A 24,330-nucleotide genomic window follows, 5' to 3' on the forward strand; every position below is an offset into this window, starting at 1 on the left:
AAGTCACGATGTGAAGAACTGCGAGTCCTGTTTTAAGATGAATCCAAAGGCGCTTCGGGAGCGTGAAGCAAAGTTGCTTTTGGCGAAGGTGAAGAAAGACTCTGGGCGACTTTCGAGATCTACGTCACGGAGATCGAAGTCGAAGCAAAGGTCTCGGTCGAGGTCGGTATCGGCGTCGAGGTCCAGAGCGGGCTCGAGGTCTGGAGAGGACTCGAGGTCTAAAGCGAAGTCGAAGTCCAGAGATAGATCTAGGTCTAGATCTAAGTCGGCTTCCGGACATGCTTCGAGCTCTTCGAGGAGAAAGCATAAGAGGAGGAAGCACAGTTCGAGACATCATTCGGGGAAGGATTCCTCTGACTCGAAGAGAAGGTCTCACAAACATCGTAAGGACTTTGTCTCTCCTTCACCTGCTTTGTCAAAAGAAGGATCTCCGGCGCCGGAGCCGGAGCCGGACCCGGAGCCGGTTTCCTCGGAGCATGAAGAAGAGGAGGTGATTCAAGAACCGGCTTCGACGGAGACTCCTGTGAATCCGGAAGGTCAGGGTGAGGATGTGTCGGCTCGGCCTCCATTGCAACATCCGGTAGGTCCGTACCCTTTCTTTCCTGGTCCTGGGCAGGATCCCTCGCATTTTCTCAATGCAATGTATGGAGTTTATTCGAGGGCAATGTACCCAACTGGAGCGCCTGGTGGCCCCATGGGTCCATTATCATACAATCTCGGTATTCCTCAGTCGTATGCCCCTGCTCCATTTATGCCTTTCATGCCGGCGCCTCTTTCACCTTGGCTCGGTACGGCTCCACTGAGGTCTTCGACTCCGCATGCGGCTTCGCCGACTCAGGATCGACCTCGTCGTGATCGAGGTACTACGCCTGTTCATGACTCTCGTCCTCCTGCTCCGGTTCCTCGATCGACGTCGGAACCGGCTCCGTCGGAGTCGTTGCCGGATCCATCGACTTCGATTCGAATGGAGTGGTCGAGGCGGAGAGCTCAGCGTCTTCTCGAGCAAAAGGATGATGAGAGTTCAGATGTGGAAGAAGGCGAGCTTCCTGATCATGATGATGACTTCGATGAGCTTCGGGATGCTAGTGGTCTGGAACTCTCTCTCGAGTGGGGTCTGCCTTCGACTTCTGATGCACCATCAAGGGACGTCGCTCCTTATCACGTGGTTATTAGGAAGGCTGCTGACCTTCTTAGCTTAAAGCTGTCCACAGTGGAGTACAAGCCCAACGTTCTCACGGAAGTCCTGCATTCTCCTTCTTCGATTGTGGAGCCAACTCTGCCGTTTACTGATGCCTTGTCAGATCCAATTAAGGAGGTTTGGAAGAGGCCGTTGTCTGCTCCTGCAGTTTCAAGGGTTATTGCAAGGCGCTATAGGGTGGCTCCTGATGACCCTGCCTTTCTGTCTACACATCCATCTCCGGAAAGTCTTGTGGTTCAGGCGGCTTGCTCTAATAGGGCTGCAGGCTCTTTCCCTCAAGTGCCAGCTGATAAAGAGTCTAAGAAATTGGATCAGGCTGCGAAGAAGACTTTCTCTTCTGGGAGCATGGCTCTGAAGTCATCAAACGCTACTTGCCTTTTAGGTAGATATGTGCACGTGCTGATGGACTCAGTGAAGCAATTGTCTGCAAAACTTCCTGAGGAGGATAAGAAAAACTTTAATGAAGTGATCTCTGACACTCAGGCTGCGGCCCGCATGGTCATTCAAAGCGGCATGGACACTGTGGATTCTGTTGCCAGAATTATGGGCTCATCCATTGCAACCAGGAGAGCCGCGTGGTTAAAGTCTTCTGATTTCTCAGCGGATGTACAATCTACTTTGCTGGACTTACCCTTTGATGGGACTGGCCTTTTTGGTAAAAAGGCTGATGTGGCCTTGGAAAGGTTTAAAGACAGCCGTGCCACTGCGAGATCCTTGGGTCTGCAGATGAGAGGGTCGACGGCTAGAAAATTCAAGGGATTTAAATCTTCTTTTCGTCCCTTCAAGCAGGGCCAACAGCAACAGCAGCAGCAGCAAAACCCTCTATATAGGTCCTATAGAGGTAGACAGAGGGGTCGTGGACGTGGACGTCAAGTCTCCTCTTCGTCCACTTCCTCCAATAATGCCCAACCCCCACCCGCATCAGCAAAGCAGCCCTAGATCCACCATTCTGGATCATGTAGGGCCAGTAGGGGGTCGGCTTACTCACTTTCTACAAGATTGGGAATCGGTTACATCAGATCTTTGGGTTCTCAATCTCGTAGAGAATGGGTATGCACTTCCTTTTCAGGAGTTCCCTCCCAATTACCCTCCTTGCCAAGGTTATTGCTCGGAGGACCACCTCCTTCTCCTGCAGGAGGAAGTCCTGGCACTGTTTCGAAAGGGTGCAATAGAGGTGGTTCCAGAGCAGGAGAGGGGTCAAGGGTGCTACTCCCGGTGTTTCTTGATTCCCAAGAAGGATGGCAGGCTTCGGCCTATCCTGGATCTCAGGATTTTGAACCTCTATCTCAAACAGGAGAAGTTCAAAATGCTCACCCTTGCTCAGGTTCTTCTGGCGCTGATGGAAGAAGACTGGATGGTGTCGATCGACTTGCAGGATGCGTATTTCCACATCCCAATCCTGAAGTCGCACAGGAAGTATCTCCGTTTTACGGTGGATTCGCAGCACTACCAGTTTGCGGTCCTCCCGTTTGGACTTACTACTGCGCCTCGAGTTTTCACCAAGGTGATGGCTGTGGTGGCTGCACATCTCAGAAGGTCGGGGATTCCAGTTTTCCCGTACCTGGACGATTGGCTGATCAAAGCAGAGTCGCCGGAGATGGTGCTCCATCATCTGCAGGAGACAACTCAGTTGTTACACAGGTTGGGTTTTTCGATAAACGTACCCAAATCTCACCTGGTGCCCTCCCAGCGCAACCTGTTCATAGGTGCGGTACTGGACACTTCTGTATGTCGTGCATTCCCTCCACCTCAAAGGATTCGCGACATTCAGGAAATGGTTCCTTTATTCTTCAATGGGGCGGTTGTTCCAGTCCTGAAGGTCCTTCGCCTGCTTGGTCTGATGGCTTCTTGCATTCTGTTGGTCAGTCATGCACGCTGGCACATGAGGGCGCTCCAGTGGTGCCTCCGCAGGCAGTGGTATCAGCACAACGGAGATCTCAGGGAGTCAGTGAGGATCTCCAGGGAAGCTGCAGCGGATCTGTCTTGGTGGGGCGTGGAAGGCAATCTGTCACAAGGAAAGCCTTTTCAGCTGCCTCCATCGGTGGCCACAGTGATATCGGATGCATCCACTCTAGGGTGGGGTGCTCATCTGGGAGACCTGGAGGTCAAAGGTCTTTGGTCTCCGGAAGAAAGGTTGTTTCACATCAACCTTCTGGAATTGAGGGCGATACGTTTGGCGCTCAAGGCCTTCCTCCCTTCCCTTTGCGGTCGTTCGGTTCAGGTTCTAACGGACAACACGACCGCGATGTGGTACATCAACAAGCAGGGAGGAGTAGGGTCGCAGTGTCTCTGCAGAGAGGCTCTGCGTCTCTGGTCCTGGGTTCAGGACCATCAGATTTGTCTGGTGGCAAATCATCTGGCCGGGGTTCTGAACGTGCGTGCGGACAGTCTCAGTCGGCAGTTCTCTGCCGACCACGAGTGGAGGCTTCACCCGGAGGTTGTTCACGACATCTTTCGGATGTGGGGGACTCCTCGGGTGGATCTATTTGCCACTCGCGAGAATGCTCACTGCCCTTCATTCTGCAGTCTCCAGTATCCGATGCAAGGAGCATTGGGGGACGCGTTTCAGTTGAGTTGGGGAGATCGACTCCTTTACGCGTTTCCCCCCATACCTTTGATTCCTCGGGTTCTGAGGAAGATTCGTCAAGACCGGGCCCAAGTCATATTGGTTGCTCCGGATTGGCCAAGAAGGGTGTGGTATTCGGACCTACTCCACCTATCCTCTCACCCGCCGCTCCGTCTCCCTCACAGGGCAGACCTCCTCTCTCAGCTGGAGGGGCAGGTTCTACACCCCCACCTCCAGACATTACACCTTCATGCCTGGAGATTGAACGGGGCAACTTGAGTTCATTTTCTCTCCCTCACGAGGTCGTGGATGTTATTCTCTCTGCCAGGCGTGACACCACTAAGTCCATATACTCCTATAGGTGGACTAAATTTGTTTCTTGGTGCAGGGAGAGGGATGTTGACCCTTTGAAGGCTCATTTGTCTAATATTTTACAATTTGCCCTTTACCTGGCACAGCAAGGTTTGGCTGTGTCCACGGTCAAGGGTTATCTTTCGGCCTTATCGGCGTTTTTATGTTTGCCGGATCAGCCTTCTCTCTTTAAATCTCCGGTGGTTTTGAGATTCTTGAGGGGTCTTTTGAATATGTTTCCTCCTACTCCTTTTATTGTTCCTCATTGGGATTTGAATCTTGTGCTGACCTTTTTAATGGGTTCTCCCTTCGAACCCTTGCACAAGTGTCCATTGAGGCTTCTCTCTTTTAAAACAATTTTCCTCGTTGCAATCACCTCGGCAAGGAGGGTAAGTGAGCTTCAAGCTCTAAGTTCCAAACCCCCATTCCTGACCATTCATGCAGAAAGGATGGTTCTTAGGACCAGGGCTGCTTTTCTGCCTAAGGTGGTGACTCCTTTCCATCTTGGGCAGTCCATTACCCTTCCTACCTTCTATCCTCCCCCTCACCCGTCTAAGGAGGAAGAGAGGCTGCATCGCCTGGACCCTAAGAGGGCGGTGTCTTTCTATCTGGACCGGACTAAGGACTTCCGGGTGGACGACCAGCTGTTTGTTGGCTTTGCTGGCTGCAAGAAGGGCAGAGCGGTGCACAAGCGCACTCTTTCCAGGTGGATAATCCTGTGCATCAAGATCTGCTACTCCCTTGCGGGTAAGGACCCTCCTGAGGGTATTAGAGCTCATTCAACTAGAGCAAAGTCTGCAACATCTGCTTTGTCTAGGGGTGTACCTGTTGAGGATATTTGCAGGGCCGCGACTTGGGCCTCCCTCCACACTTTCGCGAAGCATTACTGCTTGGATACCGAGGTGAGGAGGGATGGCCACTTCGCGCGTTCTGTCCTCCAAGACTTCCTGGTGTAGCAGAGTGGACACCCTCCTCCGGGAGTGGGGACTGCTGTGGGAATCTATTCACAAGGTGAGGAATCCACACGGCAGATGTATCTATCAGAAGAACAAGTTACTTACCTTCGGTAACGCTTTTTCTGGTAGATACTATATCTGCCTGTGGATTCCTCACTGACCCACCCGCCTCCCCGTTGTCTACTCTGCTATACCTGGTCTTTCTGTATATATGATTGTAATACTGTTGTATTGATTTGGTTCTATTTGTACTGTGTACATTGTATATTTGCATATTTGCTATCGTTGGTCCGTCCGTGTGCCTCGAAGGCACGGAAAAAAGGGCGGAACTGACGTCATCACGCCGGCGTGGGCCTGATATGGGGTCGGTGACGTCAGACGGAGTCACGCGCGATGCCGTGCTCCGGTGACGTCGTCCACGTCGGCGTGCTACGAAGAAAATTTCCGAACGTTGCTGACGCAAGGGGGATATTCACAAGGTGAGGAATCCACAGGCAGATATAGTATCTACCAGAAAAAGCGTTACCGAAGGTAAGTAACTTGTTCATCTCAGCTAAAGAAAGAAAGGCACACATGATGGATGGTGATTGGAGGAAGTTGAGCCCAAAGGTAGAGGAGCCTCACTTCAGTACTCCAACCCAGCATCAGCCTTTTACTTTCCCAAGACACACCAGAGACAGAGATTCCCTATGGTGGAGACCCTCAGATACCCTTAGGGTGAGGGGTTGCCTAGTGGACCATGACACAGGGGGAAACCAAGCCAGAGCTGGTCCTTCCTTATATGGCCACTTAGGTAATAGAGGCTTACCTGGACAAGGATAGCCTTATCTCCTTTCGTTTGGGGGGGGGGGTTGTGTAGGAAGGTACCTCCTGACTATGGTTGCCCCCAACTTATTTGCCCTGTGTTTTAGCTGGTTTTTGACATAGTCGACCTGGGATCCTGCCAATCAGGACCCCAGGCCTACTGCTCTCTCTGTAAAATGGATTCCATGTACCCTAGGTGCATTTCCAATTGGTACTGGGCCACCCTATCAGACCCTGTAACTCAGGGCATGGGTTTACCCAGGGCTGCCAGGGGCTGAAGCATGTATTATGCCACCCCTGGCTGGCCTCCTAAATTTGACACAACTGGCTGCACGACAGCTGGGGCAAAGGCGTGTAACCACCCTTTGCTGTAGGTGTAGTATACCTATACCTAACCCTAAAATGGACACCCGGATTCCTATCAGTCACTCCTATGGCAGGCCTTGACAATCCTGAAGGCAGAGTGCTTGGAATCGTGTGAGATGGTGCTCTGGCATGAGCTGAGCCTGTCTGCAGCTTGCGGAACCAAGTCCTAATAGCTGTTCCATGATATCGCATACCATATACTCTTAAGTGCATTATAATCCTCGCGGTTAAATGCTAACTTTGGTATTGCTTTATCAAAACATGTCAAGTAAGGTGTCATACGAATTGGAATACTAACCCCTCGCCAATTCTGGCGACGGGGTTAGCATTCCACCCTTCTAGAGGGACACGACATGTATGTAACTGTGAACCACGGTTAAAGTTAACTGAAGCCTCAGCTCCACAAAATGGATGCTGCCACCACAGACACGAGTCTGACCTCCTGCTGCTGGGAGTCCTTCCAGCGAGGGAGGCCTGGACAAAGGGTTTCCTGTCCGAGGCGGTGCTAGCACCGTCCCAGACATGGTTTTGTGTATCCTGGGTAGGCAGGGCTTTTCAGGAAGGTGACTGCTGAGTGGCACCCCGGTGCTCACTACGCATAGGCCGGTCTGAACCAGTTCCAGGGGCACACCAGCCCCTGGCCTGGGGAAGTCCGTCATGGCAGAGGGGTGTAACCACCCCCCTCCTAGTCCCACCCATAGGCAGGACCTAGTCACCGGGTCAGCCCCCTTTTTTAGTATAAAGATGGGAGCGGGCCCCCTGTTCAAATTAGATCATCTTTGGAATCAAGACACGACTTTCTGCGAAAGGACTTCAAGATTTCTTCCTCAAGATTCTCCCTTGTGGCTAAGGAGTAGTCACCCTGCATCAAGCGGGCACCATCCTAAGAACACTGCGGTCTGCTGCAAGTCCTTCTTCACGAACCCGACGACCCAGCTCGACGAGACCCGGCTTCCCTGGCACCTCTGACCTCTACTCACCTCTACAGCTAAGCTGAGAACCGTGAGTGCGACGAGACCTCGAGGGACCGACGATCGCCAAGACTGCACGACTTCTTTGTAACAAGCCCACCGAGTCTTCCACTGGTGAGTGCTTTGGGGTCGGAGAAGCCCCAACCCTGCGCAGCTCCAGCACCCAAGATCAGCCTCCCTGCATCTCCACGATCTGCGTGGGGCCCTTCTGCTGTTTGCTGTGCACCGCGTTGTTTGGCTACTAGCCGGCTGGCTTGTGGCCTTCTGAACGACGCCCGACGACATCACTGCTGCTGGTCTGGTTGCTCCAGACTGGCCCTTGCTTCCTTCTTGAAGAGAGGCACCCCGGACCCTCCTGGTCCACTCCAGACGCCATTTTAGGTCCACCGCGTGGGCTTGAATTTGCCAAGGCTTTGTTGCCCAATCCTGGGTCCAGCGACGCCGACAGCTTCTATCTTCGTGGGACAGCTCGATCCTCCATCCTGGTCGCCGACAACGCCTCCTGGTCCGTGAGATCTCCGAGCACAGCGTCACCCACTCGCCTAGTCGAGGTGGCTACCATCTGGTGCCCTCCTGGTGCCCACTGACTACTGGCTAGTAGTCTCGAACTTGGTCCCCTCTGCTTTCAGGTGTCATCTTCCATCGATCCAGGCTTGGATCCACCGAACTTTCTTCACTGGTCGCCTGCCAGCAACTTCTTTCTTCCAGGCTCCTGGTCCGTCAACGAGGATTCCCGATGTCCTTTGAGTCCTATGCAGCTGCAGCCCCTGGGCTAGGTAACTTCGGCATTTCGGTGCCCCAGCATAGCCTCAGTATCCAAGGGTCAGAATCTACTTTCGTTTTCTTCCTACCAGGTCGGGTTCGCCCGAGAACACTAACTTTGCAAATTCTAGCTACCATAGACTTTGTCCCGCATCTCGCGTGAGAGTGCACACACTGCACCCGAGTCCCCTGGGTCTCCTAGAAGTAATCTAACGATTCTATAGTCAAGTCCTAGCGATTCCAAAGCCTATTAGTACTGTACTTACCTGCTAGTAATTTCGCATTCCACTTTTCTAGTATATGGTTTTCCGTGCCCCTCGGGCAGTTGTATATACTGTGCTAACTTAAGTATTTTTGTAAGAGTTTTGGTTTGTGCTTAGTACCCTGTCCTCATAAAGAGTACAGGGCTGTTGTGATTCTTAATAAATAACTGTTTATTTTCATAACACTTGTGTGGTGTCCTTTCACTTGGTGTTCAAGGGGTATATGTGGTATAACAGCTGGCTTAACACGCCCTCTCGAGTCTTTAGCCTTAGACTGCTCGTATCCACGCTACTAGGATAGCTGGTCTATAAGGTTGACTTACAACCAATCATCAATAAGGGTTGCTGGACTGATACATAGTGTTCACTAGAATAGTGACCACTGCATATCAGGCCATCTTCTCACATTGGTGAGCAGCGGTTGGGATTTGAGCTTGCTGTTGTTTTACCACACGTATCCTAAGAATATCTTGTTGAAAGATCACATAAGTACTGTTAGTACATATAACTAAGCTTAGAATACTCTGAGTTCTACTGAACCAGCTGTTGCAGCTCCTCAAGGCTTAGCACACCTTGGCTGCAACTCTTAGCAAGGGATCAGTAGGTAAACACATAGTGTAGGTAGGTGCATCACTTACACCACACTAGAATCAGCATGTCAGACAAAGGAGGAAACTCTGAGTATCCCCTTGTGTCAGTGGACCCTCCACAGGTCCTTACTTCAAAATATGCTGCTCTTAGCTTCCATGAGATGAGACAAGTGTGTACCCTCAGGAAGCTAAAACAGGGGTCTAACCCCACAACCTCCTTTCTGATTGGCCTCTTAGAGGCTTATGATGCCAGTAGGGCTGGTAACCCAGACCCTTCTAATCCAGAAGGAAGTTTGCCCTCCTTACAGGGACCCTTTGATAGCCAGGACCATCCCCTCCAGGAAGCAGATGATGCTGAGGATGAGGATGAGGACCAGTTGTCAGGGGATGAGGCAGATAAGGGACAGGTAGAAGTCAATAGACTAACCAGGTCCAACTTAAGCAGACATGAGCTTGGTACTAGGGGACTCCTGGGCCCACTCTCAGGTCAGCTTAACATTGGGAATGGACGAGTTAGGTCTCTATCAAGAGGCTCTAACAGATCCCTTCGAAACAATGGCTCTCTCAACTCTTCTCACAGAGGGATGTCTTCCCCTAAGAGGAGAGTGTATGAAGCTGAAGAAAGGGCAATCAAACTGAGGATTGAAAGGGAAGAACTTGCCCTGGCCAAAGAGAGACTTGCCCTTGCTAGAGAGCAAGAATTATGTGGGCTACAGCCCACTGGTGGCAGCAATAAACCTAGCAATAGGGAAAGGAGTTTTGATACAAAGCACCTGAATAAGATAGTGCCCCCCTTTAAAGAAGGGGATGACATCCACAAATGGATTACTGCTTTGGAGAGAGCCTGCACTGTGCAGGGTGTTCCCCAAAGTCAGTGGGCAGCTATCTTGTGGCTCTCCTTTGATGGTAAAGGTAGAGATAAGCTCCTCACCACAAGGGTGGAGGATGCTAACAATTACAAAATCTTGAAGAATACACTGGTTGATGGGTTTGGTTTAACCACTGAACAATACAGGATGCTGTTCAGAGACACCCAGAAAACTCAGTCTCAAGATTGGACTGACTTTGTTGATTGTGCCACTAAGGCTTTTGAAGGCTGGCTACTGGGTAGTAAGGTTACTGATTTTAAAGGATTGTATAATCTAATTATGAGGGAGCAAATCTTAAATAATTGTCAGAACCAGTTATTACACCAGCACCTGGTAGACTCTGATCTGACCTCTCCACAGGAATTGGGTAAGAGGGCAGACAAATGGGTCATAACCAGGGTTAGGCCTAAAAACCAGGGTGGTGACCAGAAAAAGGAATCAACCAAGCCTCAAGAGAAGGGTGGGGATAAATCCATAGAGAAGACTTCCCAAGGGCCCCAAAACTCCAACAAGGGTGGTGGGTCCCAGAACACTCCTTCAGAACAGAAGAAACCTTATTGCCATACCTGTAAACAGGTGGGCCATTACAAAAGTGATGCCAAGTGCCCTAAAAATAGCAATAAGGAAAACATACCCCCAAGTAACACTCCCAGACCTCCTGTTACCACTAGTGGTAATTCCCCAGGTGGTGGGAGTGCCCCCAAGAATGTGGTGGGCATTACTTTGGGCAATCAGGAGGACTATGGCCTAGCCAGGTTCCCTGACCACACTCTTGTCTGTGAGACTGGCATGGGGTTTGCCAACTTCACCTCTGGACCCCACATTTTGGGAAAGTATAGACAAGAAGTTTTAGTGAATGGTCAGAAAGTTGAGGCATTCAGAGACACAGGGGCCAGCCTCACCATGGTGAGTGACCATCTGGTCCCCTCTGCTCAACTGACCCCTGGTTTTACTTATCAGGTGACAGACATTCATGGAGTGAAGAGAAGGCATCCCATGGCAGTAGTCAAGCTCAGCTGGGGTAATGTCACAGGGCCCATGAGAGTGGCAGTGACAGATAACCTACCTGTAGATTGCTTACTGGGGAATGACCTGGAACTCTCAGCATGGGCTGAGGTGGAGCAAGAAACTCACTCCAGAATGATAGGCCTATCCAGACAGGTTAGTGGGGCAGTAATAGCTACAGCCCCAGTCCAAGCACCATTCCTCCCTGAAAAGGTTGGAAGGGCAGTGGTAGCCACTGCCCAGGCTCAGACAGACTTTCCAGAACAGGATAGGAGGGCTGTGACAGTCACAGCCCAAACACAAACTGAGTGCCCTCCTGAAAAGGTTGGCAAGGTTGAAATGGTCTCAGCCTCTACTCAGACAGACAGTGAGGTTGTGAAGCCTGAAACAATGGATCACTCCACTCAAACAAAGAGCATTGAGGAGGAAGAAGAGTCTTCCCCCTCCCAGACACTAGGTGAGAGCCAGCCTCCTCAGGGAACTGACTCTACCCCTGTTGAAGGAACTGCCCCAGAGGTAGTCAGGCCTAGCCTGGCAGAACCCCTGATGGTAGTGGACCCTTCCCAGGTGGGACCCAGTCTGGAGCAGGTAACCTGCACCTCTCTACCCTGCCTCAATCAGCCCAGGGCTGAAGAGATCAGGGAGGCCAGTGGTGGACCCAAAAGGGCCCCCTGTCCAAAAGAACCCCTTAATCAGCAGATTAGGATCACTGAAGCTGGTAAACCTAGCCAAGTGAAAATAGAACAGACTCCTGAGGGATCCCCCTTAAAAGTAGTTAGGGAACTCCCACAGCTGGACACTGTTGAGCACAGCCAAACATGGGGCCTAAAAACCCCAGACCTGACCTGTCCCTCCAGTAAGCCAAACAGAGGGACTCAGCCTCCAGCTTTAGGTAGCCAGAGGCTGACCCTGAGAGCTCAGTGCTTCTGATAGATACATCTGCCGTGTGGATTCCTCACCTTGTGAATATCCCCCTTGCGTCAGCAACGTTCGGAAATTTTCTTCGTAGCACGCCGACGTGGACGACGTCACCGGAGCACGGCATCGCGCGTGACTCCGTCTGACGTCACCGACCCCATATCAGGCCCACGCCGGCGTGATGACGTCAGTTCCCTTTTTTCCGCGTCTCCGACGCTAACGGTTTTCGGGATCTTCAGCAATACCTAGTATCTTTCCGTTTGATATTTGTCACTGTTTCTCTCTTACGACCTTGTTCTTCTCCGGAGATGTCGTCGAGGAAAACAGGCTTTAAACCATGTAGGTCTTGTGCCCGCATGATGTCTATCACTGACCCACATAAGGATTGTTTGTGGTGTCTTGGTTCAAGTCACGATGTGAAGAACTGCGAGTCCTATTTTAAGATGAATCCAAAGGCGCTTCGGGAGCGTGAAGCAAAGTTGCTTTTGGCGAAGGTGAAGAAAGACTCTGGGCGACTTTCGAGATCTACGTCACGGAGATCGAAGTCGAAGCAAAGGTCTCGGTCGAGGTCGGTATCGGCGTCGAGGTCCAGAGCGGGCTCGAGGTCTGGAGAGGACTCGAGGTCTAAAGCGAAGTCGAAGTCCAGAGATAGATCTAGGTCTAGATCTAAGTCGGCTTCCGGACATGCTTCGAGCTCTTCGAGGAGAAAGCATAAGAGGAGGAAGCACAGTTCGAGACATCATTCGGGGAAGGATTCCTCTGACTCGAAGAGAAGGTCTCACAAACATCGTAAGGACTTTGTCTCTCCTTCACCTGCTTTGTCAAAAGAAGGATCTCCGGCGCCGGAGCCGGAGCCGGACCCGGAGCCGGTTTCCTCGGAGCATGAAGAAGAGGAGGTGATTCAAGAACCGGCTTCGACGGAGACTCCTGTGAATCCGGAAGGTCAGGGTGAGGATGTGTCGGGTCGGCCTCCATTGCAACATCCGGTAGGTCCGTACCCTTCCTTTCCTGGTCCTGGGCAGGATCCCTCGCATTTTCTCAATGCGATGTATGGAGTTTATTCGAGGGCAATGTACCCCACTGGAGCGCCTGGTGGCCCCATGGGTCCATTATCATACAATCTGGGTATTCCTCAGTCGTATGCCCCTGCTCCATTTATGCCTTTCATGCCGGCGCCTCTTTCACCTTGGCTCGGTACGGCTCCACCGAGGTCTTCGACTCCGCATGCGGCTTCGCCGACTCAGGATCGACCTCGTCGTGATCGAGGTACTACGCCTGTTCATGACTCTCGTCCTCCTGCTCCGGTTCCTCGATCGACGTCGGAACCGGCTCCGTCGGAGTCGTTGCCGGATCCATCGACTTCGATTCGAATGGAGTGGTCGAGGCGGAGAGCTCAGCGTCTTCTCGAGCAAAAGGATGATGAGAGTTCAGATGTGGAAGAAGGCGAGCTTCCTGATCATGATGATGACTTCGATGAGCTTCGGGATGCTAGTGGTCTGGAACTCTCTCCCGAGTGGGGTCTGCCTTCGACTTCTGATGCACCATCAAGGGACGTCGCTCCTTATCACGTGGTTATTAGGAAGGCTGCTGACCTTCTTAGCTTAAAGCTGCCCACAGTGGAGTACAAGCCCAACATTCTCACGGAAGTCCTGCATTCTCCTTCTTCGATTGTGGAGCCAACTCTGCCGTTTACTGATGCCTTGTCAGATCCAATTAAGGAGGTTTGGAAGAGGCCGTTGTCTGCTCCTGCAGTTTCAAGGGTTATTGCAAGGCGCTATAGGGTGGCTCCTGATGACCCTGCCTTTCTGTCTACACATCCATCTCCGGAAAGTCTTGTGGTTCAGGCGGCTTGCTCTAATAGGGCTGCAGGCTCTTTCCCTCAAGTGCCAGCTGATAAAGAGTCTAAGAAATTGGATCAGGCTGCGAAGAAGACTTTCTCTTCTGGGAGCATGGCTCTGAAGTCATCAAACGCTACTTGCCTTTTAGGTAGATATGTGCACGCGCTGATGGACTCAGTGAAGCAATTGTCTGCAAAACTTCCTGAGGAGGATAAGAAAAACTTTAATGAAGTGATCTCTGACACTCAGGCTGCGGCCCGCATGGTCATTCAAAGCGGCATGGACACTGTGGATTCTGTTGCCAGAATTATGGGCTCATCCATTGCAACCAGGAGAGCCGCGTGGTTAAAGTCTTCTGATTTCTCAGCGGATGTACAATCTACTTTGCTGGACTTACCCTTTGATGGGACTGGCCTTTTTGGTAAAAAGGCTGATGTGGCCTTGGAAAGGTTTAAAGACAGCCGTGCCACTGCGAGATCCTTGGGTCTGCAGATGAGAGGGTCGACGGCTAGAAAATTCAAGGGATTTAAATCTTCTTTTCGTCCCTTCAAGCAGGGCCAACAGCAACAGCAACAGCAGCAGCAGCAAAACCCTCTATATAGGTCCTATAGAGGTAGACAGAGGGGTCGTGGACGTGGACGTCAAGTCTCCTCTTCCTCCACTTCCTCCAATAATGCCCAACCCCCACCCGCATCAGCAAAGCAGCCCTAGATCCACCATTCTGGATCATGTAGGGCCAGTAGGGGGTCGGCTTACTCACTTTCTACGAGATTGGGAATCGGTTACATCAGATCTTTGGGTTCTCAATCTCATAGAGAATGGGTATGCACTTCCTTTTCAGGAGTTCCCTCCCAATTACCCTCCTTGCCAAGGTTATTGCTCGGAGGACCACCTGCTTCTCCTGCAGGAGGAAGTCCTGGCACTGTTTCGAAAGGGTGCAATAGAGGTGGTTCCAGAGCAGGAGAGGGGTCAAGGGTGCTACTCCCGGTATTTCTTGATTCCCAAGAAGGATGGCAGGCTTCGGCCTATCCTGGATCTCAGGATTTTGAACCTCTATCTCAAACAGGAGAAGTTCAAAATGCTCACCCTTGCTCAGGTTCTTCTGGCGCTGATGGAAGAAGACTGGATGGTGTCGATCGACTTGCAGGATGCGTATTTCCACATCCCAATCCTGAAGTCGCACAGGAAGTATCTCCGTTTTACGGTGGGTTCGCAGCACTACCAGTTTGCGGTCCTCCCGTTTGGACTTACTACTGCGCCTCGAGTTTTCACCAAGGTGATGGCTGCACATCTCAGAAGGTCGGGGATTCCAGTTTTCCCGTACCTGGACGATTGGCTGATCAAAGCAGAGTCGCCGGAGATGGTGCTCTATCATCTGCAGGAGACAACTCAGTTGTTACACAGGTTGGGTTTTTCGATAAACGTACCCAAATCTCACCTGGTGCCCTCCCAGCGCAACCTGTTCATAGGTGCGGTACTGGACACTTCTGTATGTCGTGCATTCCCTCCACCTCAAAGGATTCGCGACATTCAGGAAATGGTTCCTTTATTCTTCAATGGGGCGGTTGTTCCAGTCCTGAAGGTCCTTCGCCTGCTCGGTCTGATGGCTTCTTGCATTCTGTTGGTCAGTCATGCACGCTGGCACATGAGGGCGCTCCAGTGGTGCCTCCGCAGGCAGTGGTATCAGCACAACGGAGATCTCAGGGAGTCAGTGAGGATCTCCAGGGAAGCTGCAGCGGATCTGTCTTGGTGGGGCGTGGACGGCAATCTGTCACAAGGAAAGCCTTTTCAGCTGCCTCCATCGGTGGCCACAGTGATATCGGATGCATCCACTCTAGGGTGGGGTGCTCATCTGGGAGACCTGGAGGTCAAAGGTCTTTGGTCTCCGGAAGAAAGGTTGTTTCACATCAACCTTCTGGAATTGAGGGTGATACGTTTGGCGCTCAAGGCCTTCCTCCCTTCCCTTCGCGGTCGTTCGGTTCAGGTTCTAACGGACAACACGACCGCGATGTGGTACATCAACAAGCAGGGAGGAGTAGGGTCGCAGTGTCTCTGCAGAGAGGCTCTGCGTCTCTGGTCCTGGGTTCAGGACCATCAGATTTGTCTGGTGGCAAATCATCTGGCCGGGGTTCTGAACGTGCGTGCGGACAGTCTCAGTCGGCAGTTCTCTGCCGACCACGAGTGGAGGCTTCACCCGGAGGTTGTTCATGACATCTTTCGGATGTGGGGGACTCCTCGGGTGGATCTATTTGCCACTCGCGAGAATGCTCACTGCCCTTCATTCTGCAGTCTCCAGTATCCGATGCAAGGAGCATTGGGGGACGCGTTTCAGTTGAGTTGGGGAGATCGACTCCTTTACGCGTTTCCCCCCATACCTTTGATTCCTCGGGTTCTGAGGAAGATTCGTCAAGACCGGGCCCAAGTCATATTGGTTGCTCCGGATTGGCCAAGAAGGGTGTGGTATTCGGACCTACTCCACCTATCCTCTCACCCGCCGCTCCGTCTCCCTCACAGGGCAGACCTCCTCTCTCAGCTGGAGGGGCAGGTTCTACACCCCCACCTCCAGACATTACACCTTCATGCCTGGAGATTGAACGGGGCAACTTGAGTTCATTTTCTCTCCCTCACGAGGTCGTGGATGTTATTCTCTCTGCCAGGCGTGACACCACTAAGTCCATATACTCCTATAGGTGGACTAAATTTGTTTCTTGGTGCAGGGAGAGGGATGTTGACCCTTTGAAGGCTCATTTGTCTAATATTTTACAATTTGCCCTTTACCTGGCACAGCAAGGTTTGGCTGTGTCCACGGTCAAGGGTTATCTTTCGGCCTTATCGGCGTTTTTATGTTTGCCGGATCAGCCTTCTCTCTTTAAATCTCCGGTGGTTTTGAGATTCTTGAGGGGTCTTTTGAATATGTTTCCTCCTACTCCTTTTATTGTTCCTCATTGGGATTTGAATCTTGTGCTGACCTTTTTAATGGGTTCTCCCTTCGAACCCTTGCACAAGTGTCCATTGAGGCTTCTCTCTTTTAAAACAATTTTCCTCGTTGCAATCACCTCGGCAAGGAGGGTAAGTGAGCTTCAAGCTCTAAGTTCCAAACCCCCATTCCTGACCATTCATGCAGAAAGGATGGTTCTTAGGACCAGGGCTGCTTTTCTGCCTAAGGTGGTGACTCCTTTCCATCTTGGGCAGTCCATTACCCTTCCTACCTTCTATCCTCCCCCTCACCCGTCTAAGGAGGAAGAGAGGCTGCATCGCCTGGACCCTAAGAGGGCGGTGTCTTTCTATCTGGACCGGACTAAGGACTTCCGGGTGGACGACCAGCTGTTTGTTGGCTTTGCTGGCTGCAAGAAGGGCAGAGCGGTGCACAAGCGCACTCTTTCCAGGTGGATAGTCCTGTGCATCAAGATCTGCTACTCCCTTGCGGGTAAGGACCCTCCTGAGGGTATTAGAGCTCATTCAACTAGAGAAAAGTCTGCAACATCTGCTTTGTCTAGGGGTGTACCTGTTGAGGATATTTGCAGGGCCGCGACTTGGGCCTCCCTCCACACTTTCGCGAAGCATTACTGCTTGGATACCGAGGTGAGGAGGGATGGCCACTTTGCGCGTTCTGTCCTCCAAGACTTCCTGGTGTAGCAGAGTGGACACCCTCCTCCGGGAGTGGGGACTGCTGTGGGAATCTATTCACAAGGTGAGGAATCCACACGGCAGATGTATCTATCAGAAGAACAAGTTACTTACCTTCGGTAACGCTTTTTCTGGTAGATACTATATCTGCCTGTGGATTCCTCACTGACCCACCCGCCTCCCCGTTGTCTACTCTGCTATACCTGGTCTTTCTGTATATATGATTGTAATACTGTTGTATTGATTTGGTTCTATTTGTACTGTGTACATTGTATATTTGCATATTTGCTATCGTTGGTCCGTCCGTGTGCCTCGAAGGCACGGAAAAAAGGGCGGAACTGACGTCATCACGCCGGCGTGGGCCTGATATGGGGTCGGTGACGTCAGACGGAGTCACGCGCGATGCCGTGCTCCGGTGACGTCGTCCACGTCGGCGTGCTACGAAGAAAATTTCCGAACGTTGCTGACGCAAGGGGGATATTCACAAGGTGAGGAATCCACAGGCAGATATAGTATCTACCAGAAAAAGCGTTACCGAAGGTAAGTAACTTGTTCATCTCAGCTAAAGAAAGAAAGGCACACATGATGGATGGTGATTGGAGGAAGTTGAGCCCAAAGGTAGAGGAGCCTCACTTCAGTACTCCAACCCAGCATCCGCCTTTTACTTTCCCAAGACACACCAGAGACAGAGATTCCCTATGGTGGAGACCCTCAGATACCCTTAGGGTGAGGGGTTGCCTAGTGGACCATGACACAGGGGGAAACCAAGCCAGAGCTGGTCCTTCCTTATATGGCCACTTAGGTAATAGAGGCTTACCTGGACAAGGATAGCCTTATCTCCTTTCGTTTGGGGGGGGGGGGGGTTGTGTAGGAAGGTACCTCCTGACTATGGTTGCCCCCAACTTTTTTGCCCTGTGTTTTAGCTGGTTTTTGACATAGTCGACCTGGGATCCTGCCAATCAGGACCCCAGGCCTACTGCTCTCTCTGTAAAATGGATTCCATGTACCCTAGGTGCATTTCCAATTGGTACTGGGCCACCCTATCAGACCCTGTAACTCAGGGCATGGGTGTACCCAGGGCTGCCAGGGGCTGAAGCATGTATTATGCCACCCCTGGCTGGCCTCCTAAATTTGACACAACTGGCTGCACGACAGCTGGGGCAAAGGCGTGTAACCACCCTTTGCTGTAGGTGTAGTATACCTATACCTAACCCTAAAATGGACACCCGGATTCCTATCAGTCACTCCTATGGCAGGCCTTGACAATCCTGAAGGCAGAGTGCTTGGAATCGTGTGAGATGGTGCTCTGGCATGAGCTGAGCCTGTCTGCAGCTTGCGGAACCAAGTCCTAATAGCTGTTCCATGATATCGCATACCATATACTCTTAAGTGCATTATAATCCTCGCAGTTAAATGCTAACTTTGGTATTGCTTTATCAAAACATGTCGAGTAAGGTGTCATACGAATTGGAATACTAACCCCTCGCCAATTCTGGCGACGGGGTTAGCATTCCACCCTTCTAGAGGGACACGACATGTATGTAACTGTGAACCCCGGTTAAAGTTAACTGAAGCCTCAGCTCCACAAAATGGATGCTGCCACCACAGACACGAGTCTGACCTCCTGCTGCTGGGAGTCCTTCCAGCGAGGGAGGCCTGGACAAAGGGTTTCCTGTCCGGGGCGGTGCTAGCACCGTCCCAGACATGGTTTTGTGTATCCTGGGTAGGCAGGGCTTTTCAGGAAGGTGACTGCTGAGTGGCACCCCGGTGCTCACTACGCATAGGCCGGTCTGAACCAGTTCCAGGGGCACACCAGCCCCTGGCCTGGGGAAGTCCGTCATGGCAGAGGGGTGTAACCACCCCCCTCCTAGTCCCACCCATAGGCAGGACCTAGTCACCGGGTCAGCCCCCTTTTTTAGTATAAAGATGGGAGCGGGCCCCCTGTTCAAATTAGATCATCTTTGGAATCAAGACACGACTTTCTGCGAAAGGACTTCAAGATTTCTTCCTCAAGATTCTCCCTTGTGGCTAAGGAGTAGTCACCCTGCATCAAGCGGGCACCATCCTAAGAACACTGCGGTCTGCTGCAAGTCCTTCTTCACGAATCCGACGACCCAGCTCGACGAGACCCGGCTTCCCTGGCACCTCTGACCTCTACTCACCTCTACAGCTAAGCTGAGAACCGTGAGTGCGACGAGACCTCGAGGGACCGACGATCGCCAAGACTGCACGACTTCTTTGTAACAAGCCCACCGAGTCTTCCACTGGTGAGTGCTTTGGGGTCCGAGAAGCCCCAACCCTGCGCAGCTCCAGCACCCAAGATCAGCCTCCCTGCATCTCCACGATCTGCGTGGGGCCCTTCTGCTGTTTGCTGTGCACCGCGTTGTTTGGCTACTAGCCGGCTGGCTTGTGGCCTTCTGAACGACGCCCGACGACATCACTGCTGCTGGTCTGGTTGCTCCAGACTGGCCCTTGCTTCCTTCTTGAAGAGAGGCACCCCGGACCCTCCTGGTCCACTCCAGACGCCATTTTAGGTCCACCGCGTGGGCTTGAATTTGCCAAGGCTTTGTTGCCCAATCCTGGGTCCAGCGACGCCGACAGCTTCTATCTTCGTGGGACAGCTCGATCCTCCATCCTGGTCGCCGACAACGCCTCCTGGTCCGTGAGATCTCCGAGCACAGCGTCACCCACTCGCCTAGTCGAGGTGGCTACCATCCGGTGCCCTCCTGGTGCCCACTGACTACTGGCTAGTAGTCTCGAACTTGGTCCCCTCTGCTTTCAGGTGTCATCTTCCATCGATCCAGGCTTGGATCCACCGAACTTTCTTCACTGGTCGCCTGCCAGCAACTTCTTTCTTCCAGGCTCCTGGTCCGTCAACGAGGATTCCCGACGTCCTTTGAGTCCTATGCAGCTGCAGCCCCTGGGCTAGGTAACTTCGGCATTTCGGTGCCCCAGCATAGCCTCAGTATCCAAGGGTCAGAATCTACTTTCGTTTTCTTCCTACCAGGTCGGGTTCGCCCGAGAACACTAACTTTGCAAATTCTAGCTACCATAGACTTTGTCCCGCATCTCGCGTGAGAGTGCACACACTGCACCCGAGTCCCCTGGGTCTCCTAGAAGTAATCTAACGATTCTATAGTCAAGTCCTAGCGATTCCAAAGCCTATTAGTACTGTACTTACCTGCTAGTAATTTCGCATTCCACTTTTCTAGTATATGGTTTTCCGTGCCCCTCGGGCAGTTGTATATACTGTGCTAACTTAAGTATTTTTGTAAGAGTTTTGGTGTGTGCTTAGTACCCTGTCCTCATAAAGAGTACAGGGCTGTTGTGATTCTTAATAAATAACTGTTTATTTTCATAACACTTGTGTGGTGTCCTTTCACTTGGTGTTCAAGGGGTATATGTGGTATAACAGCTGGCTTAACACGCCCTCTCGAGTCTTTAGCCTTAGACTGCTCGTATCCACGCTACTAGGATAGCTGGTCTATAAGGTTGACTTACAACCAATCATCAATAAGGGTTGCTGGACTGATACATAGTGTTCACTAGAATAGTGACCACTGCATATCAGGCCACCTTCTCACAGTGAGGAGCTCTGATTGGTTCAGGGAAAAGTTTAGGCCTTTTTACATAACAAAGGCTATGGGCTGCAAAAGGAAAATGGGCCTAGGCCTAGTGTAAGCATTGCTTTTTTATGTACCAGAGACTCCCGTCTCAACGACGAGGAATGATTCAGGCATGTGAATCTATGAAACCTTCCAATACTGTAGAACTACAGTTACAGGTAAGTAACTTGTTTTCTTATTGTTGGCGAGAAGGGAATTGGCAATTCATTGGGTGAGAGGTCCTCCCCTTTACAGGAGAGCTGGCTTAGATGTGTGGCCATCTGCAATACTAATGTAAGCCTGTTTACTAAGACGCAGTTTATTAAGTGCTTCCTAGCGGAGTGCTTGAGAGTGTGGTTCTAAGAGGATTCTGCTTGGAAACCTGCAGAGTGCTCATGAGATGATGGGCTTATATCAGAGGCAGATTAGGTTTTGGTGGGGTGTGTATACAAGTGATCTACTGAAGCCTACTGAAGTACCTTTGCTTAGGTAATAAACCTGTTCACAGGCATCAGGTAATGTGTGGACATCTACTTCTTTTTTTGCCTTGGTTCACACTCCTTCTTTGACTGTGCTTTGGCTGTGTATCAGCCTTTATTTTCCATTGGAACTGAGGTGAAATGCATAGGAGATATAGGGAGGTGGAGCTAGTGAAAGGCGAGAAGTATGGGAACCCATAGCTCTCAACCTCACAGCTTCACAGGATGTGCACAATGTCAGATGCTCCACACTGCGGTAGAAGGTTTCCAGTAATGAGTCCCAGTGAAAACTGTTCACACTGAGAGAATCCGAAGGGAAGTTACTACCGTTTCTTTTTTAGTTTTTTTCAACAGTAAACATATGTTCTCGGTAGTTGGGAACATTAAGGAACCAGTTGTATTAGAGGTGATGTGATGAGTAATTTTCTCTGTCTCAATATCCTCCAATAGGTGCAGACCCGCAGTGCGGATGAGCCAATGACCACTTTCGTGCTCTGTAATGAATGTGGAAACCGTTGGAAGGTAAGTGTTTCATTTTGTTTCACTTGTTTCTTTTGCATGTTGGGCGTCAGTGAATATGAGAGCTATCACTATATGGTAATGGTCATTTTAGATTGTAGGGGCCTGCTAGACAGATTAGCAAACTGCACATTCCACGTGATCTCTGAGAACGGGGAATTTCAGTTGTAGGCACTGAATGATTTTCATCTGTCTCGTTTTACTTCCCTTTATCAACAAAAATAATTTGCCAACTGAAGATCTAACAAGTCACCATACAAGTCGTTGGAAATGATCCAATTTTTTTTTAATGAAAAGGATGCTTACATCCGGCTCTTCCATTACAATAATTGGATTTCGATTTTATGCACCTCACCCTAACTTAGCTGTGACCAAAATAGGGGTGTGCCATTGTGCTGCATGGGGAATCGGTCTTCTGTGGCTTGTTTGTGTCAGTGCACTTTTGCTGTTTGCACGTTTTTCTCATACACGTTCGCTGAAACTACCATTTGTGGCTTACAGCAATGTGAGGTCTAAATGAACCTTGACAACTTGGTACAGGGCTTGAGCTCCAGTTGTGCACTTTTGCTGTTGGCACGTTTTTTTCATATACGTTCGCTGAAACTACCATTTGTGGCTTACAGCAATGTGGGGTCTAAATGAACCTTGACCTCTTGGTACAGGCTTGAGCTCCAGTTGTGCACTTTTGCTGTTGGCACGTTTTTCTCATACACGTTCGCTGAAACTACCATTTGTGGCTTACAGCAATGTGAGGTCTAAATGAACCTTGACAACTTGGTACAGGGCTTGAGCTCCAGTTGTGCACTTTTGCTGTTGGCACGTTTTTTTCATATACGTTCGCTGAAACTACCATTTGTGGCTTACAGCAATGTGAGGTCTAAATGAACCTTGACAACTTGGTACAGGGCTTGAGCTCCAGTTGTGTAAAGCCTCTTAATGGCATTGTCACATTATCTTGCATGCCCACTTGCATTTGAGACCTTGTTGGATGCATGAACGTTTCGGAAAGGCTTTGTTATGAAGTGATGCAGGATGTATAGTCTCTGATACATATGCTCCAAATGTATGGTCTGTTCGTTGCATTTCTTTCTGCTGTCACCACCAGCCATAAAACGGTGGCATGCAGGGCTGCTTTCTCTAGCTTTAGTGCCTGTTTCTAGATCCACTGTCTGCAGCTCTATAGTGATTACAGAGTTATGTATGCTAGGCTCCCACTTTATAGCATGCTGCTCTTGGTGCAGGGGTTGGTTTCTATCTGGAATTATTCTGCGACTGGTCGGCTGATGAGTGCTGCTGCTGCAGTAATCAAGCTCTGTCCTTGGTTGCTGTCTAGCTTCACCCTGAAGACACGGGTTTACTTGCATGCGCTCTGTATTTTTTAACCCTGAAACATACACTGTTCTTGCTTCTGAATACATCCTTTATATATGAATCATGCATGCTTGGTGCTGAATATTCCCTTGCATTGGGAGTGGGTGTTTAAAGTGGTGTCACTGTAGGTTACGTTTTTCCTGCAGGTTCTCTTGCACGAAGAGTTCTGTAGCATGCATGTTTTCTGCTTCTGGGTTCCACGTTACTTGCATTTAATGCATGATGCAATGTCTTTCTGGGTTCTGAGCCGGTGTAATCTTTCTCATGAAAGAATCCAATGCTACAAATAGAGCGGTCTATTATGTTTGTCATTTTTTTATCTACCTGTCGTATTATCCGTAAGGTCCTTAACACGGTCATCTTGCTAGTGTTTCCATCCAGGTTGGATATTGACAGCACTTGTGGTAGGCTGGAGATTTAAACGTAAGGGATAAATGCTCTTACATGTCTCCATTCTTGCAGTTCTGCTGAAGCTTCCAAGACTTCTTCAACGGCTCACTCCTGCACCTCCCAGCCTGAGCTCAAACCGATCTTCATTTAATTCTCAAAGAAAGTAATTTATGTAAGAAGTAGTTGACTTTGTTTTAAGCACTTAATGTTTCGTGACGGTGAATGCCCTGAAGGTGTTTCCTTAAAAGAGTTCTCGTAGTACTTGTATCATGAGATGTGAGATTTAATCCCTCTAGATTCCTGAAATGAACTGTACATTATGCTTGTTAAAAACGCGAGGGTAATGTCTTTTGGTACTTTGTTTTGTTTAATACAGAATATTTGTTGAGCAATTTCAACCCGTGTCACTTGTTGGTTTTGTTATTCTGTTGAAGCTTTTCCCTCGATTCAGAACCGATGTGGAATGTTGTTGGTGGTGGAATGAAGCTCCAACTTCCCTCAAACACCCACTGCCCCAACACTCTTTTGCTGACAGTCTCAAAATTACATGAAGATCGTGGGTTTCCTAAGCGTTGCCATGTAGGAAAAGTGCACAAAAGTGATTTATGGAATGTGAAGAATATTTGAACTGCGTAATGAAAGTACTTGTATGCTTCCTGCGTTGCTATGTTTAGAACTTAATGAGAGTACCTTCGTGGTTTTAGGATTTCGGGTGCATAAAAAGCTATACTGAGGTCTTATTAAATAATGTACTTTAATTCTAGGAACTATACCCAGTACCAATGCCAGATCTTCTGTTTCAAACCATATAAAATTCGAATATTGACCTTGCTCTCCATTGGAACTGTTTAACTCAATATTAACCCCTTTGCACTCCTTCTA

At 50.3% G+C, this 24,330-nt stretch overlaps 1 protein-coding gene across 1 annotated transcript in view; it reads left to right on the top strand.

Moving 5' to 3' along the window:
* Positions 1-23,846, top strand: part of TCEA2 (transcription elongation factor A2) — a 367,215-nt gene extending 343,369 nt beyond the window's left edge. The window contains exons 9-10 of the mRNA XM_086932791.1: positions 21,619-21,690; positions 23,521-23,846. Of these exons, the coding sequence (XP_086788917.1) occupies positions 21,619-21,690; positions 23,521-23,529 (81 nt within the window). The 3' untranslated portion in view covers positions 23,530-23,846. The remainder of the gene's footprint in view (positions 1-21,618; positions 21,691-23,520) is intronic.
* Positions 23,847-24,330: the final 484 nt, after the last annotated feature.

Source organism: Lissotriton vulgaris, chromosome 7, assembly GCF_964263255.1.
Source record: "Lissotriton vulgaris chromosome 7, aLisVul1.2, whole genome shotgun sequence".
Lineage (NCBI taxonomy): Eukaryota > Metazoa > Chordata > Amphibia > Caudata > Salamandridae > Lissotriton > Lissotriton vulgaris.